The sequence below is a fragment of the Musca autumnalis genome, unplaced genomic scaffold (genome assembly GCF_047663935.1).
Source record: "Musca autumnalis isolate F117 unplaced genomic scaffold, ASM4766393v1 scaffold_5, whole genome shotgun sequence".
Taxonomy (NCBI): domain Eukaryota; kingdom Metazoa; phylum Arthropoda; class Insecta; order Diptera; family Muscidae; genus Musca; species Musca autumnalis.
In genome coordinates, this window is record NW_027412088.1 from 77,543,723 (window position 1) to 77,557,386 (window position 13,664).

Genomic DNA, 13,664 nt, shown 5'->3' on the forward strand with positions numbered 1-13,664 from the left:
CTTACCACGCTGCCATAACTATAACTAACAGAAATATAATAATTTGTAAGGTTCGATTTGAACAGATTTCATAGCCATCTCTGGAGCTACGGCCGCTGTTTCCTGCAGCCAGCGTTTTGCAATGAATAAACTGCAATTCACTTTCCTTGGCCCTTTGAAGGCGATGATTAACCCGTTCCAAATTCTCTATACGTGTTTCCAAGGTCCCAGTAACCTTGCACAGCTCCTTCACCGCTCCAATATTCTCCATAAGTATGCGATCCTTGTTGACCAATAGGAAATTCTCAATAACATTGCCATTTGGCAGCACAACACTGCCAGCCTCTTGTACAGCATCTGGTATTACCTCACGCACCTCTTGGGCAATGACACCCGTATCGACAATGTCTTCCTCGTCTTTGTGACTCTTTAAACCAGAATGTAAGGCAAATTGTGGTTCCAGACGATAACGTACAATACGAATTTTCTGTAAATTTCGCAATTGTACCGATGTATCCAATTCACCAATTTCCTGTTTAGCTCGACTATCACTGGGCTGTACTATGTGACCGGATATTTTGAGATTACCATGTACTACCAGACTTTCATCGGGGCGATCGGTGTTAATACCCACACGGCCAGCATGAAAGATGGAATCCTGCGTTAGACCACGTTGCCAACAAAGATCAACATCAGATTCAAATTGTCCAGGATTTGAGGCGCGAACAATTATTTTATCACTTCCTTGTGCGACAACGGGAAAATCCCCTGAAGCGGTGTGCACATGAAGGCCCACCACCAGTTGAAAATAGCGTTGTTCGGGATTGGGACGCCCCTTTTTGCGCATATTATTGTTAGTCGTTTCGGAAAAGTGTAGCCGGCCCACTGTTACTTTGCTAACAATGTGACTCTGGAGATCGATACTGGAAAACAGAAATAGGAGAAGTGAGAATAAATGAAAAAAATCATGGGAGTATTGATAACCCTAATATAAGGGAGAATAGAAGAAGACCTAGGGAATGCTTAGTATTTAAGTAACAGTTTTGACTGGATTTAACTTATCTTGGAATGGAAGGATGATTTGTTGAGGATTGTACTTCCGAAATTGTTCATACTTGTCGGACATCCGGCATTTGGTTTGCTATGATTTTATCCGTTTGCATTGGATCCGATTTTGAATTGGAAATACAGAAGCGAAATTTATTGCCGACATTTCACTTCGAACTCGGAATGAAATCTGAACGAAATTTCCTTACGAAAATCGAATAGAAATTGGAACAATGTTTTCGTTTTTGGAAGGTGTTTCCGAAATTGTTCCGACTTGTCGAAAATCCAACAATTGGTTTGTGGAGATTTTAACCGCATTGTCTTGCCTGAAAGTAGACTAGGCTGTTTAAGGGAAAAATATTCCGAGATATTGGACAATCTGTGTTGACCAAGCTGACCAGGTATCTCGTAGAATGCTAAAGCTTCAATGGAAAACCCGGAGTAAGAAACCAAGCTGGCCAGGTATCTTGTAGAATGCTAAAGCTTCAATGAAAAAAAACCGGAGCAAAGAATAACACTTTGATACTTGTTGCCAGCTCGTGTAATACAAAAGTACGAGGCATTGGGATATTGTACTGGTTGATGTGTACTGACCTGCCCCCGAGCCGGTCGATGTTATGTGCGAAAAGTCCCTGATTCGTGTACTGTCGGAGCCTGGAAAGAGAAACTAAGGTCAAACTGGCCATCCCCTGGAACATAAGTTACACAACAAAACCAAGTCCCACGAAGATCTATATAGAACTATTGCTCGAATAAAGTCCATTAAGAATGAATTAGGATATGAACTCGGAAACTCAGTTGGCTACAACGTCTATGGCAGTTGGCCCTATTTTAAAAACTTCCGAGGCAATATGTAGCTGAGGTGCTGATGGCTGATGAGATGATGATGGCCATCGTGCTGAAGTCGCAGAAACCAACGGGATAGATGCTGACACACTAGTCACACAAAACCTGGCAGAGGTGAACGCTTCGTCTGGAAGTGCCAATAAGGTGTTAGAGAAAAAGAAGAGCGGGATAGGTTCAAGAGCTCTGACAATGCAGAGAGTCGGTTCTTCCAATGATATAAATAAGGAACTGAAGGATGATGGAAAGTCAATTGGTGATGTAACAGCATCACTCTGCTGACACCTATCAAGGTGGTCATTATGTTGAAGATGCAGAGGCCAAGGGGACAGATGCTAACGAATCACTGGCACAAAGCCTTACAGATTTTGAAATCTTCATTTGAACCTATCAATAAGGCGTTACGGGAAAATAGCAGGAAAGGTTCAGGAGTTCGGTTATTGTAGAGATCTGTTAGACAGACCGCTTCAAGCCTCCTAACAAGTCAAGCCTTTTTGGAGGTAGCTGGTGCTTTAAAGTCGATTTTACATCCATACACATGATTCCATAACATTCCCGAAGGGACGCCAATTCATATTGGCTCAATGATGTGGGACCTACTTTTTATCGCAGAGTCCGAACGGCATGTCCTAAAGGCGCAACTTGTAGAGAATTTTTTCATGGATGAAATACTCTGGAAATGTAAGCCAACATTATTTCACCGAAAATTTAGATATTCTGGTCTGGGATTGCATCATGGTGGCTCTCCGCTGATTTTACCTACTTCAAAGCAGGGTGATAAAAATGTGTTGTATTGAAATTTTACAGCCAACTACGAATGTGGCTTCTGGCAAAGCTCAACCTGTGATGACCGATAAGACTAGCCACGGACAAAAACTCTCTCGCCGATTTGGTGACACACAAAGCAAATGCTTCATCTGCAACCATCACGAAGGCTTTAGGGGAATAGAAGGACGAAATAGGTTCCGACTTTCTACAGAGCTAGATAACAATAAGGTCGTATTCTCCTAAAAATTCAGCACTCGGAATCGTTAAGCATTTAAGAAAGGAATGGCCGATTGACCATCAACCTCCAAGCAAGCTGGTGGTTCGATACCACACAGCAGACACGCTTGAAAAGAGTGTGATCTTTTGGAGGTCCACAGCCAGCTATAAACATGCCTTCTCGGAAGCCTTAACCTGTGATAATGGACAAAGGTAGCCACGGACACAGGCACTCTCACCTCTTTGATGACAAACAAAGCCTTGAGTGTGAATGCTTCGTCTACACCTGTAACAAAGGCATTAGGAGAAAAGAAGAACGGGCCAGGTTTGCAGAGAGTTGCCGAAAAATAAGAACAAGGTAGCATTCTCCTAAAAATCCACTCCATATCGAAATCGTCAAGCATTTAGGAAAGATACGACTGACAGACCATCAACTTCCAAGCAAGCTGGTGGTTCGATACCACACAGCAGAAACGCTTGACAATAGTGCGATCTTTTGAATGTCCACATACAACTACCAACGTGCCTTCTCGATGGCTCAACCTGTGATGATCGACAAAGGTAGCCACAGGTATAACGTTTATTACCTATTTGATTACAAACAGAGTCTCTCAGAGTGTGAATAGTTCGTCTGCACACGTAAGAAATGCGTTAGGGGAAAAAGAGAGCGGGACAGGTTCAGGAGCTTTGAATTTGCAGAGTGGCAGCTCTCCAGATCAAAATCGCATTCTCCTCGCAAGTCCAATCCTTTCGGAATCGTGAAGTAGTAGGAAAAAGGAACTACTGACGGACCATCAACCTCCAAAGAAGATGGTGGCTCGAAACCGATGGTATCTAATTCATGCAAGATATGTGCGAATGTAGTGTAAACTTTGATGGTATACAGTCAACTACGAACGTGCCATTTCTGAAGCCTCAAACTCTGTTGATCGACAAATGTGGCCACGGACACAACCTCTCTCACCTATTTGGTGACTAACAAAGTCCTATCAGAATGCGAATGCTTCGACTGCGCCCGTCACAAAAGCATTATGGGAAAATGAGGGAGGGACAGGTTCAGGAGCTTCGAATTTGCAGAGAGGCAGCCATCAATACCAATACCGCATTATCCTAACAAGTCCAGACCAATGAACTACGAACTAACCTCCAAGCATGCTAATGGCTCGAAGCTGGTTGTACCTAATTCACACGGAATCGTGAAATAGTGGGGAAAGGAATGACCTACGGATCTCTGAAAACAGTGCGATCATTTGAAGGCATACAGCCAACTACGAACGTACCTTCTCGGAAGGGTGGGAGAGTTTCAGGAGCCCTGACTTTGCAGGGAGCTGCCAAACAGATCACGGCACGGCTGTATTCTCCTAACAAGTTCAGCCTTTTCGGAATTGTGAAGCAGTGGGGAAAGGTGTTGAAGTTTTTAATTTAGTGTTATGTTTTGTTACCATTATATAAATGTACTTTGTAATATCGAACTTTTTTGTTATAATAGTAATCATGTAGGCATTTGTATTTTCTTGTATGTTTCAAATTCCTACAATTTGTATTACTTCACTTCAATAAAAACTATTACTGTAATAGGTTATGGGCCCAGACAGCTTTTCAATACTTATCAAGAAAATATAAAATAGAACATTTTTAAAAATCAGATATTCAAGAAAATTTAGTGCAAAAGCCAAATATTGAAGATTTAAGAATGGATTTTTCCAAGAATATAAAGTCGTTGCAGAAGGAAGCAGATTGGCCGCTGTGGAAAAGAAAAATCCGAGACATTTTGGATTACCACGAAGGAGCCCTAGATGTAATAGACAGAAAATTATTGAAGCCAACATCGCTAGCGGACAATGCAACAGCAGAAGAGAAAAGAATATTTAAGTCACAGTCTGATCTATATAGAAAAGCCAACAGCTACGCAAAATCGTTATTGGCAAGTTCAGTTAGTGATGATATCTACGAGAAGATTATGGATCAAGATTCAGCAGCGGATACCTGGGATGCCTTGAAGTTACAATTTGAAGCGCAATCTAAGGATCAAGTATTTAAAATATGTATTGATTTCTTCCAATTTGATTGGAATCCAAGTCACGACGTTTCAATGCACATTGCAAGATTGAAGACATTGTGGCTGGAATTGAATAATGGATTACGCTCAAGAGATCAAAATGCACTACCAGATCTACTACTAGTATGCAAAATTTTACAAATTTTACCAAGTCAATTTGAAACATTTAAATCCAGTTGGATGTTGTTATCTAAGAACGAAGAAAAGTCTGTCGACGAGATGACAGCTCAGCTATGTATGTTTCAGCGGAATTTTGGAAAAACTGAGGATAAGAAAGTTAGCGAAGAAGCTTTACTAGCAAGACATTCAAGGATCAAGAAACCAGAAGATAATAGAAATTCAAACAGGAAATCAGACACGTGTAATTATTGCAAAAAGAAGGGTCACTGGGTTCGTGACTGTCGTAAATGGATTAATGATGGAAAACCTAACAAATCAAGAAATGGCAAAGCAAGATCAATGGTTCACGAGTGTTTGCAAATAGTGAGCTAAGATGCAAATGTAATTCAGAATAGCAGTGCAGAAAGTTGGTGGATTGATAATGGCGCCACTCGGCATATATGTAATAATCCCAAGTTTTTCAAAAATATAGAACAGTTCAAGACACAGTGTTACATTAGAGCAGCTGGAAAAGAGATATTAGAGGCAGTTGGCAAAGGAACTGTTGAAATAGAGTCATTTGTGGCAGGCAAGAGTGTCACGATTGATTTGGAAGACGTATGGTATGTGCCTAATATTTCTAGAAATTTGTTTTCAGTTCTTGCGGCACATGATAAGCGAAGGAACAGCGAATTCATTTCATCGCCAACTCATTGCGAATTTCTAGTTAATAAAAGGATTTTATTGACAGGCACACGAGAAGTTGAAGGAACATTATACAAAGCTAATGTGAAAGCCATTTTTCCGGATCAAGATAATGAGGTTAATGCAGCACAGGCGAATGATTCGTTGTTACAGTTATATCATCAACGTTGGGGACATCAAGATAAACGACACATACAGAAACTATTGCAATCAGAATTAAATATAAATGTTAAAATGGACAATCATTTGTGTGAGCCTTGTATTCTTGGTAAGGCACATCGGTTGCCATTTGGAAGAAGAACTAATGTTGCAGCTCCTGGTGAATTAGTTTCGGCGGATGTTTGTGGGCCGTTTGTGGAATCGTTTGGTAAAAATAAATATTTATTGATGTTTAAGGATGCATTCACGAAGTATCGTTTCGGTTACTTACTGAAACATAAATCTGAGGTTAAAGATGCACTCAAGATGGTATTAAATTTAGCAAAGGCGCAAGGTCACCCTATTAAAGAGTTGCTAACTGATAATGGAGGAGAATTCGACAATCATGAGGTTCGTGCTATATTAAATAATCATGGTGTTACACACAGGCTTACGGCACCGTATACACCTCAACAAAATGGTGGAAGTGAACGGACAATCGTACTGTAGTGGAAATGGCTCGAACTTTCAGATATTCAAATAAAAATGCTGAATTTCCAGATGCAATTTGGGCGGAGTTAGTGAGAACATCTATTTACATACTAAATCGTACCGGAAAGTCTTCAATAGAAGGTAAGACTCCTTACGAATTATGGCTAGACAAGAAGCCAAGAATAAAGCATCTAAGAATTATTGGAAGTGAATGTTTCGTTCATATTCCACATCAGAAAAGAAAGAAAATGGACTCCAAAGCAGTAAAAGGATATTTAGTTGGATATGATGAAGATGAACGTTATAGAATATTCGTAAAAGAAAACAATACAATAATTGTTTCAAGAGACGTCAAGTTTAATGAATATATAGACATCGACCAAAGTGGAAATAATAAAAACCAAGATGAAAATGCAAATAGTTCGGGAAGACCAAATATGATTGAAATAAGGAATAAATTCGATTGTACAGACGATGATGTTACAGAAGACAGCTTTATAGAGGAAAATCAAAACGAAGACAGAGATACAGAGCAAATTTTGGTTGAAGACAATAGAGAAGATCATGAATTAGAACTGTTCAATGATACTGATGGTGTTGAAATCGAAGGTGAATCAAATAAAAGATATATATCTGATGGTGAAGAATCTGTAGATGAGGAACCGATCTCAAAACGCTTAAGAGATAGAACGTTAATATCAAACTCGAAATATGAGGATTTCGTTATGATATCACAAAATTTTGTGAATGGATTAGAGAACCCTCTGACATATAATGAAGCAATCAATAGCAAGCAGAGCGCTCAATGGATAGCCGCGATGGATTCTGAAATGCAATCTCTTCGAGATAATAATACATGGACTCTTGAAACTCTTCCTAAGGGTGGCAAGGCTCTTCCTTCAAAATGGGTCTATAAGGTAAAGACCAACCCAGATGGTTCTGTTGATAAATATAAAGCAAGGCTGGTAATCAAAGGATTTGCTCAACGAGAGGGGATTGATTATAATGAGACATTTAGTCCAGTGGCAAAATTAGGAACAATAAGAGCTATATTAAGTATAGCAGCTAGTCACAACATGTGTCTCGCCCAATTTGATGTGTCAACGGCGTTTTTATAAGGAGAACTGGAAGAAAACATTTACATGAAATAGCCGGAAGGATACTCAGATCAATCTAACAAAGTGTGCAAGCTAAAACGAAGTCTTTACGGATTGAAACAAGCTCCAAGGTGCTGGAATAGGAAATTTGGAAACTTTCTTGTGAAAATTGGTTTCAAATCATGCGAGTCTGATCCGTGTTTGTATATACGTGAGAAAAATGGTGAAAAAGTTATACTTGTCCTTTATGTAGACGATGGACTAGTTGCTGGTACCAGTCGGAGAGATTTAGAAAATTTTTTAAATGAATTGAAACGAGAATTCAAAATTATATGTGAAGAAGCTACGTATTTTTTGGGACTTGTAATTAAAAGAAATGATGAAGCGATTATGATATCCCAAGAAGCTTTTGCCAAAAAGCTGTTAGAAAAATTCAACTTTTCTGAGTGCAGAAGCGTATCAACTCCAATTATTAAAAATATGGAAACTTCAAAATCAGGGGAAGAAAAAGAACAGAGTAAATTTCCTTATAGGCAAGCTGTAGGAAGTATCATGTACCTTATGCTTGGTAGCCGACCTGATTTAGCATATAGCATCGGGTTTTTGTCAAGAACATTGGAGAACCCCTCTCCTGAAGACATAGTTCGGGTGAAAAGAGTTCTTAGATATATCGCAGGTACCTTAAACTATGGAATTTCATACAATTGCAAAGAAGATCCCAAATTAGAATGTTTTAGTGATGCTGATTTTGGCGGATGTTTAAAAACGGGAAGATCTACATCCGGAGTCGTAGTAAAGTTTGCTGGCGGAGTAGTATCCTGGTTAAGTCAACGACAATCAATGGTAGCTACTTCAACAACCGAAGCTGAAATAGTTGCAGCTACAGAAGCTACCAAAGAAATTATATGGTTATGTCGTTTATATTCGGAGATTATTGGTTACACAGAAATTCCTATATTACAAGTTGATAATTCAGCGGCTGTTAGACTTGCTCAAAATCCTGAATTTCATAGGCGAACAAAGCATATTGCACTGAAACATTTCTTTTTGCGTGAACAGGTAGTTGAGAGAAAGCTAGACGTCAAACAAATTGCTACTGAAGAACAACTTGCAGATATAATGACAAAACCATTGCCATCTCCCAGGCTGCAGTATCTCCGTGACAAGTTGGGAATTCAAAATGTTAACATCACATAACAAGGGGAAGTGTTGAAGTTTTTAATTTAGTGTTATGTTTTGTTACCATTATATAAATGTACTTTGTAATATCGAACTTATTTGTTATAATAGTAATCATGTAGGCATTTGTATTTTCTTGTATGTTTCAAATTCCTACAATTTGTATTACTTCACTTCAATAAAAACTATTACTGTAATAAAAGGAACGATGACGCACCACAAACTTCTAAGCAAGCTGGTGGTTCCGAGCCGATGGTACCTAATTTACACAAGACAAATGTAAACATATATAGTCAACTACGAACGTGTCTTCTCGGAAGGCTCAACCTGTGGTGATCGGCAAAGGTAGCTGCGAGTATTAATTCACCTGTGACTAAGGCGGTCCAGAAGCTCTGAGATGGAGGAGCAGTGAGGGAAGAAATGACTGATGGATCTTCAATTTGGATGGACCTTTATTTGGGAAGGCATTTTATTCGAAAATGCGTCCTTGCAAGTAAGTAAGTAAGTCCTTGCAAGGCTTAATTTATGTATGATGACCGACTATGGTAGTCACGGGTACAAGCGCTCTCAGTTATTTGGTGAGAAAGAACGAACGATAGCCATACAAACCTGTCCCAGACAATCTTTTAGTTTCAGTAATTAATAATTCTGAACCTGAAAAGGCAGGACCAGTGAGGATTATTGGGTATTGGAAGAATGTCTTCTGAGGAAAATCATAACATGGAGGCTCGAAGCCGATTCTACCTAATTGACAACGGAGAAGATTGGAAAGTGCGAAATTTGTTGGTGGGTGGTTGTTCGCTATCGACATCTTATTCGAAAAGTTCGCCTATTTTTGACAAAGCCCGCCAACCATACACATCTGTGCGGAGAATTGCCCAGATTACATTTTAGTCAGTCATTAATAAGTCTGATCCAAGTGATTACCAGTGAACTTTATAAGGAGTTGTGATGTTGAACCGCCACAACCCGCAGCTATCGTAGAAAACGTAGCGAACAGAGTCTTCGGGTAGTGCAAATAAACTGGTATCATTGCAAACTTTTATTTTCCCTGACAAAAACCGAAGCATAAATCGCTTTGGTTCAGGAGCTCTAAAAGCTTTAAAAGCTATACAGAATATTAAACTTCTGAATATCCTCGCCCAGTTTTAGGCATTCAGTAGTGCTTTGAGGCTCAGGCTCGTGCATGCAAATATACTTCCTTCCTTTCCCGTATTGTCTTTCTCATTTGTCTTTTTTCACCGTGTACATACATAACGGACGGCTGGTCTATAAGTGAAGTAGTTGTCTACAGCTAATCACAGCTGCCCACCCAAAACCTAACCTATGTATGTGAATGCCCTATGCGAAATCGTGCGAGCTACAAAAAAATGAGCTCGCAAAATCTTCATAGTCTCACAACTTATTTCAAAATGGACCCTGTAATTATGCCCATAATTCATAGCCCTAGGTAACCGGGTAGGTAGCTACCTATTAGTTATCTTTACCTACGCGTTTTGTAATTTGTACGTGCCATTTACCGAGGCGTGTAAATTGTGAAAACATGTGGTAACATTGGTGATTTTCATTCATGATTTCGTAAACATTAGCAACGATCAACCAGACAAACTCCTTGGTGTATGTAACATGGCCGTTTTCGACCCGGTAACGTTACCTATGAATTGAAATTATTAAATTTTGCTTACACGGGGGATATCTATGAACTTATAGAGAACTACGCGTGGAAATTACGGGCATTATAAGTAAATTGAATAAATTTAGACTTTTAATGGAACAATGAGCTAATCAAATATTAGCTAATCAAATATTACTTTTTATTCCTGAAGAGTTCCCTACCGAGTTAATTAAAAAATCGTATCAACACTGTTATCAATATGTTTACTTACGGTACAGGATAGAAAGGTTTCTTCGAACGATCCGATTGACTTTGTTCAATGCGAATGGTTTGATTGGGCGCCTCCAATTTAACACCGTAGAAATGTAAATGAAACGATTTGATTTTCTCCAATCCCGACGGAGTCTTTACGAATTTCGCCTCACTTTGGAGACGAGCATGGCAAGTTATTTGGAAATGATTCTTTTTCTGACATACGAATGCATCATCCGATACGGAAAAATTAAAGCCCTTATCGGCATCGACACGATAATACGATACTGAGATCTCTTGAAGATTTTGATCGCATAACTCATGCCAGTTTTGTGGTTGAAAGGGAGTGAAACGTATACACGGGCTGAGGGCATCACTGGAACCATCCGCCGCCTTACTGCCACCACTTCCATCCATGTTGATACTTGATAGAGCCGGTGAAAGGGATGCTGTAGAATGCGCCGGTGTATCTGCTATGTCATGCGTCGTATTGAGTTGAATATTTAGTGGCGACGTGGCGCTACGTTTCGGTACTTCACCCGGCAGTGGTGTGGCACACACAGAACTACGTGAGGGACTTAGCATGAGTCCTGGATCGGGCTTAACACATGGAAAATCTACACCATCTATTTGAGTATTCATTTTCCGTTTTCGTGATGATGACTGATGATTGGGTGTGGAGGGGGCACTTGATCTACTTAGTTGGGGTGTGGATGGTATGCTGCCGGTTACGGTGCCCACCACTTGGACATGTGGTAGATCACCTATGGCGGTTAGCATACCAGTTGCCAGATCGTTGGGATCCACCATTTGTGATAGGCTAAGTTGATAGGAAGGTGGTGGTGGTGGCGGAGCTGGATTAGTTAGACCATTATTCAGACTGTCATACATCATGTGGTTATTGGAGCCGGTGTTTGGACTAATTGTGTTGGTGGTATTACTATTGGCATGAGAGTATAGTAGTTGTGCTGCCGCTCCTTGGCCGCCATTCATCTCAATGTGAGTATCTGGCGTTTGGTGGTGATGCTGCTGTTGGTGATGTAAATTTTGACTATTAAGTGTTTGTTGTAAACTATTCGGATTTATAATAAGTCCCGCCTCATGTTTCACTCTCACCTCTCCCATATTCGAGTCTTGTTGTGCTGAACCACCACCCATTGTCAGTCCATTTAAACTCATTTGATGATGATCCATTATGGGAACATAATGATGATGATGATTCGTGGAATCATGTGCTGGGTTTTGTGACTGTAGATGATGTTGTTGTGCTTGTTGTTGGTGGTGGTGTACAGCAGCCATTGGTGTTGCTGTTCCATGGCTATTTGTATTGCTGAACATATCTCTGCTATTCATTGCTGTTAACCCCGCCACATCTTGTAAAGGACTATAGGGTGGTTCCGACCCTGAGTCCGGTGGACTTTCAGGCAACTGTGTATGTGTAACATTTCGGCCACTATTCGTATTGGAATTTCCACCATGTATGCCAATATGTGGTGTCGAGGTTAAACCACCTACTCGAGCCGAAACTGTGGGTATGGGTGGCAGAATTAAATCAGAACCAATGGAGGCCAATGATGTGGGAGATGTGACGGGAGTTTCAGTTTTGGCACTACACAAAAGGCTGGATGTATTGAGCGCACTACCACCTCCACCACTGCCGCAACCATTGTTTATATTTTGCCGAATCTGATCTCCATTGCCACCAATGCGTCCAATGCTATTCGAAGTTACATGTAAATCTTCGAAGAATATGGCTTCATTATCAATACCGCCCACATAATCTGCTCGATCTGAAAGAAAGGATAGAAAAAATGAAGATAATTATTAAAGGTTTTTAAAGAAAGTCTGATTTAAATTAAAGCTTATATAGCAAATAAGGATGAGGTACATCAAAAAGTCTAGATTTGGTCAAGGATTGCCTGGCGGAATAGATTGATATTATTCATGATTCATGACTCTGAGTCTCAGTTAGGGATCGAGGACAAACTTGATATCACAGCCTAAGTAGAAAATTCGAACCTTATGAAGCCAGGACTGTCGCGAATCCAGGAGGACGATACCGATAGAATGAGACTTCCGAGGGAAATGTAGTTGAGAAAAAACTCGACTAAGAAATTAGTTGAGAATGTTCCCACCGCCCAAACTAGTAAATTGGTTGGCTAAGGAAACGAGGGCTTACCGTAGGTCAATGCAATATCTTAGGAGGTTCATCGGCAGGGAACGCTCGTTCATCACGACAAGAGGGTGCAAGTTTATTAGGATTAATCTGAAGGTGGTGAGCTAATTCGAAAGAAAATACCCACACTTTCAACAAACTCTCCCTCAACCCGATGTACACAGAGGACAAATTAAGGTCAACATCAACCCCAATAACCCCACATCAGGAGCGCTGTTGATTTGCTTCAATCTACCAAGGGTGATTCATCTCTTGTGACATCAACGCCCGCTTCAAAAGGGGCTCTGCCACCACACCGGTAGGACACCTTTCGAATTTGATGGATGTTAGGTCAAAGGCGACGTAGATAGCTAAACGAAGGACTGGGAAGATTGACTCAGCACCGGCCTCGACGTGTAGATTAAGCTGTACTGCCCAACATTAGCCCCCGTTTGGAAGGTCATAACCGTCTGGTGTTGGGGAACTTTAGTGCTCATCATGAGTTGTGGCATTCGGTCCACGAAAACGACCAGAGGTGTATAGGGCTGGGTGAGCAGATTGATAGCTCTGCATTTTGGACGGTCAATGAGGAAGCCCCTCCCATACCAGAATTAGGGGAGAGTGTCACAGTTCGCCAGACATTACCATCGTGTCGACTGGTCTGTCAACCATCTCAGATCAGACCATCTCTCCGTAATTGTCTCCATCAGATGGCCGCCCGATTTCATCAACTCTGAACGCCGCACTTTCAGCAATCATGGGAAAGTTAATTGCTCTAGTTTCAGGAAGTTCACTAGGTCGCTGGCAATCCGTCGTTTCTCTTGAGTTAGATCATCTACCCATAATTGTCTCCATCAGCATACCGGCCTATTTCATCACCTCTGAATGTCGCACTTTCATCAATTATGGGAAAAGCTAATTGGTCGAGTTTCGGAGACTTCACTAATCACCGCTTCAGAGATCTGCCAAACCTTTTTGATGTTTGGGTAGAAGAAAAGACTTTCCGAGACATCATCATTG

The 13,664-nt window shown here is 40.6% G+C and overlaps 1 protein-coding gene across 7 annotated transcripts in view; it reads right to left on the reverse strand.

The window, feature by feature from the left end:
• The window catches only part of LOC141387633 (uncharacterized), a 134,841-nt gene that overhangs the window by 8,600 nt on the left and 112,577 nt on the right, over nt 1-13,664 (reverse strand). For all 7 annotated transcript variants that reach the window (XM_073957578.1, XM_073957579.1, XM_073957575.1 and 4 more), the window contains 2 exons: nt 10,509-12,279; nt 6-902 (listed from right to left, as the gene is read on the reverse strand). In XM_073957578.1, coding sequence (XP_073813679.1) covers nt 6-902; nt 10,509-12,279 — 2,668 coding nt within the window. The remainder of the gene's footprint in view (nt 1-5; nt 903-10,508; nt 12,280-13,664) is intronic.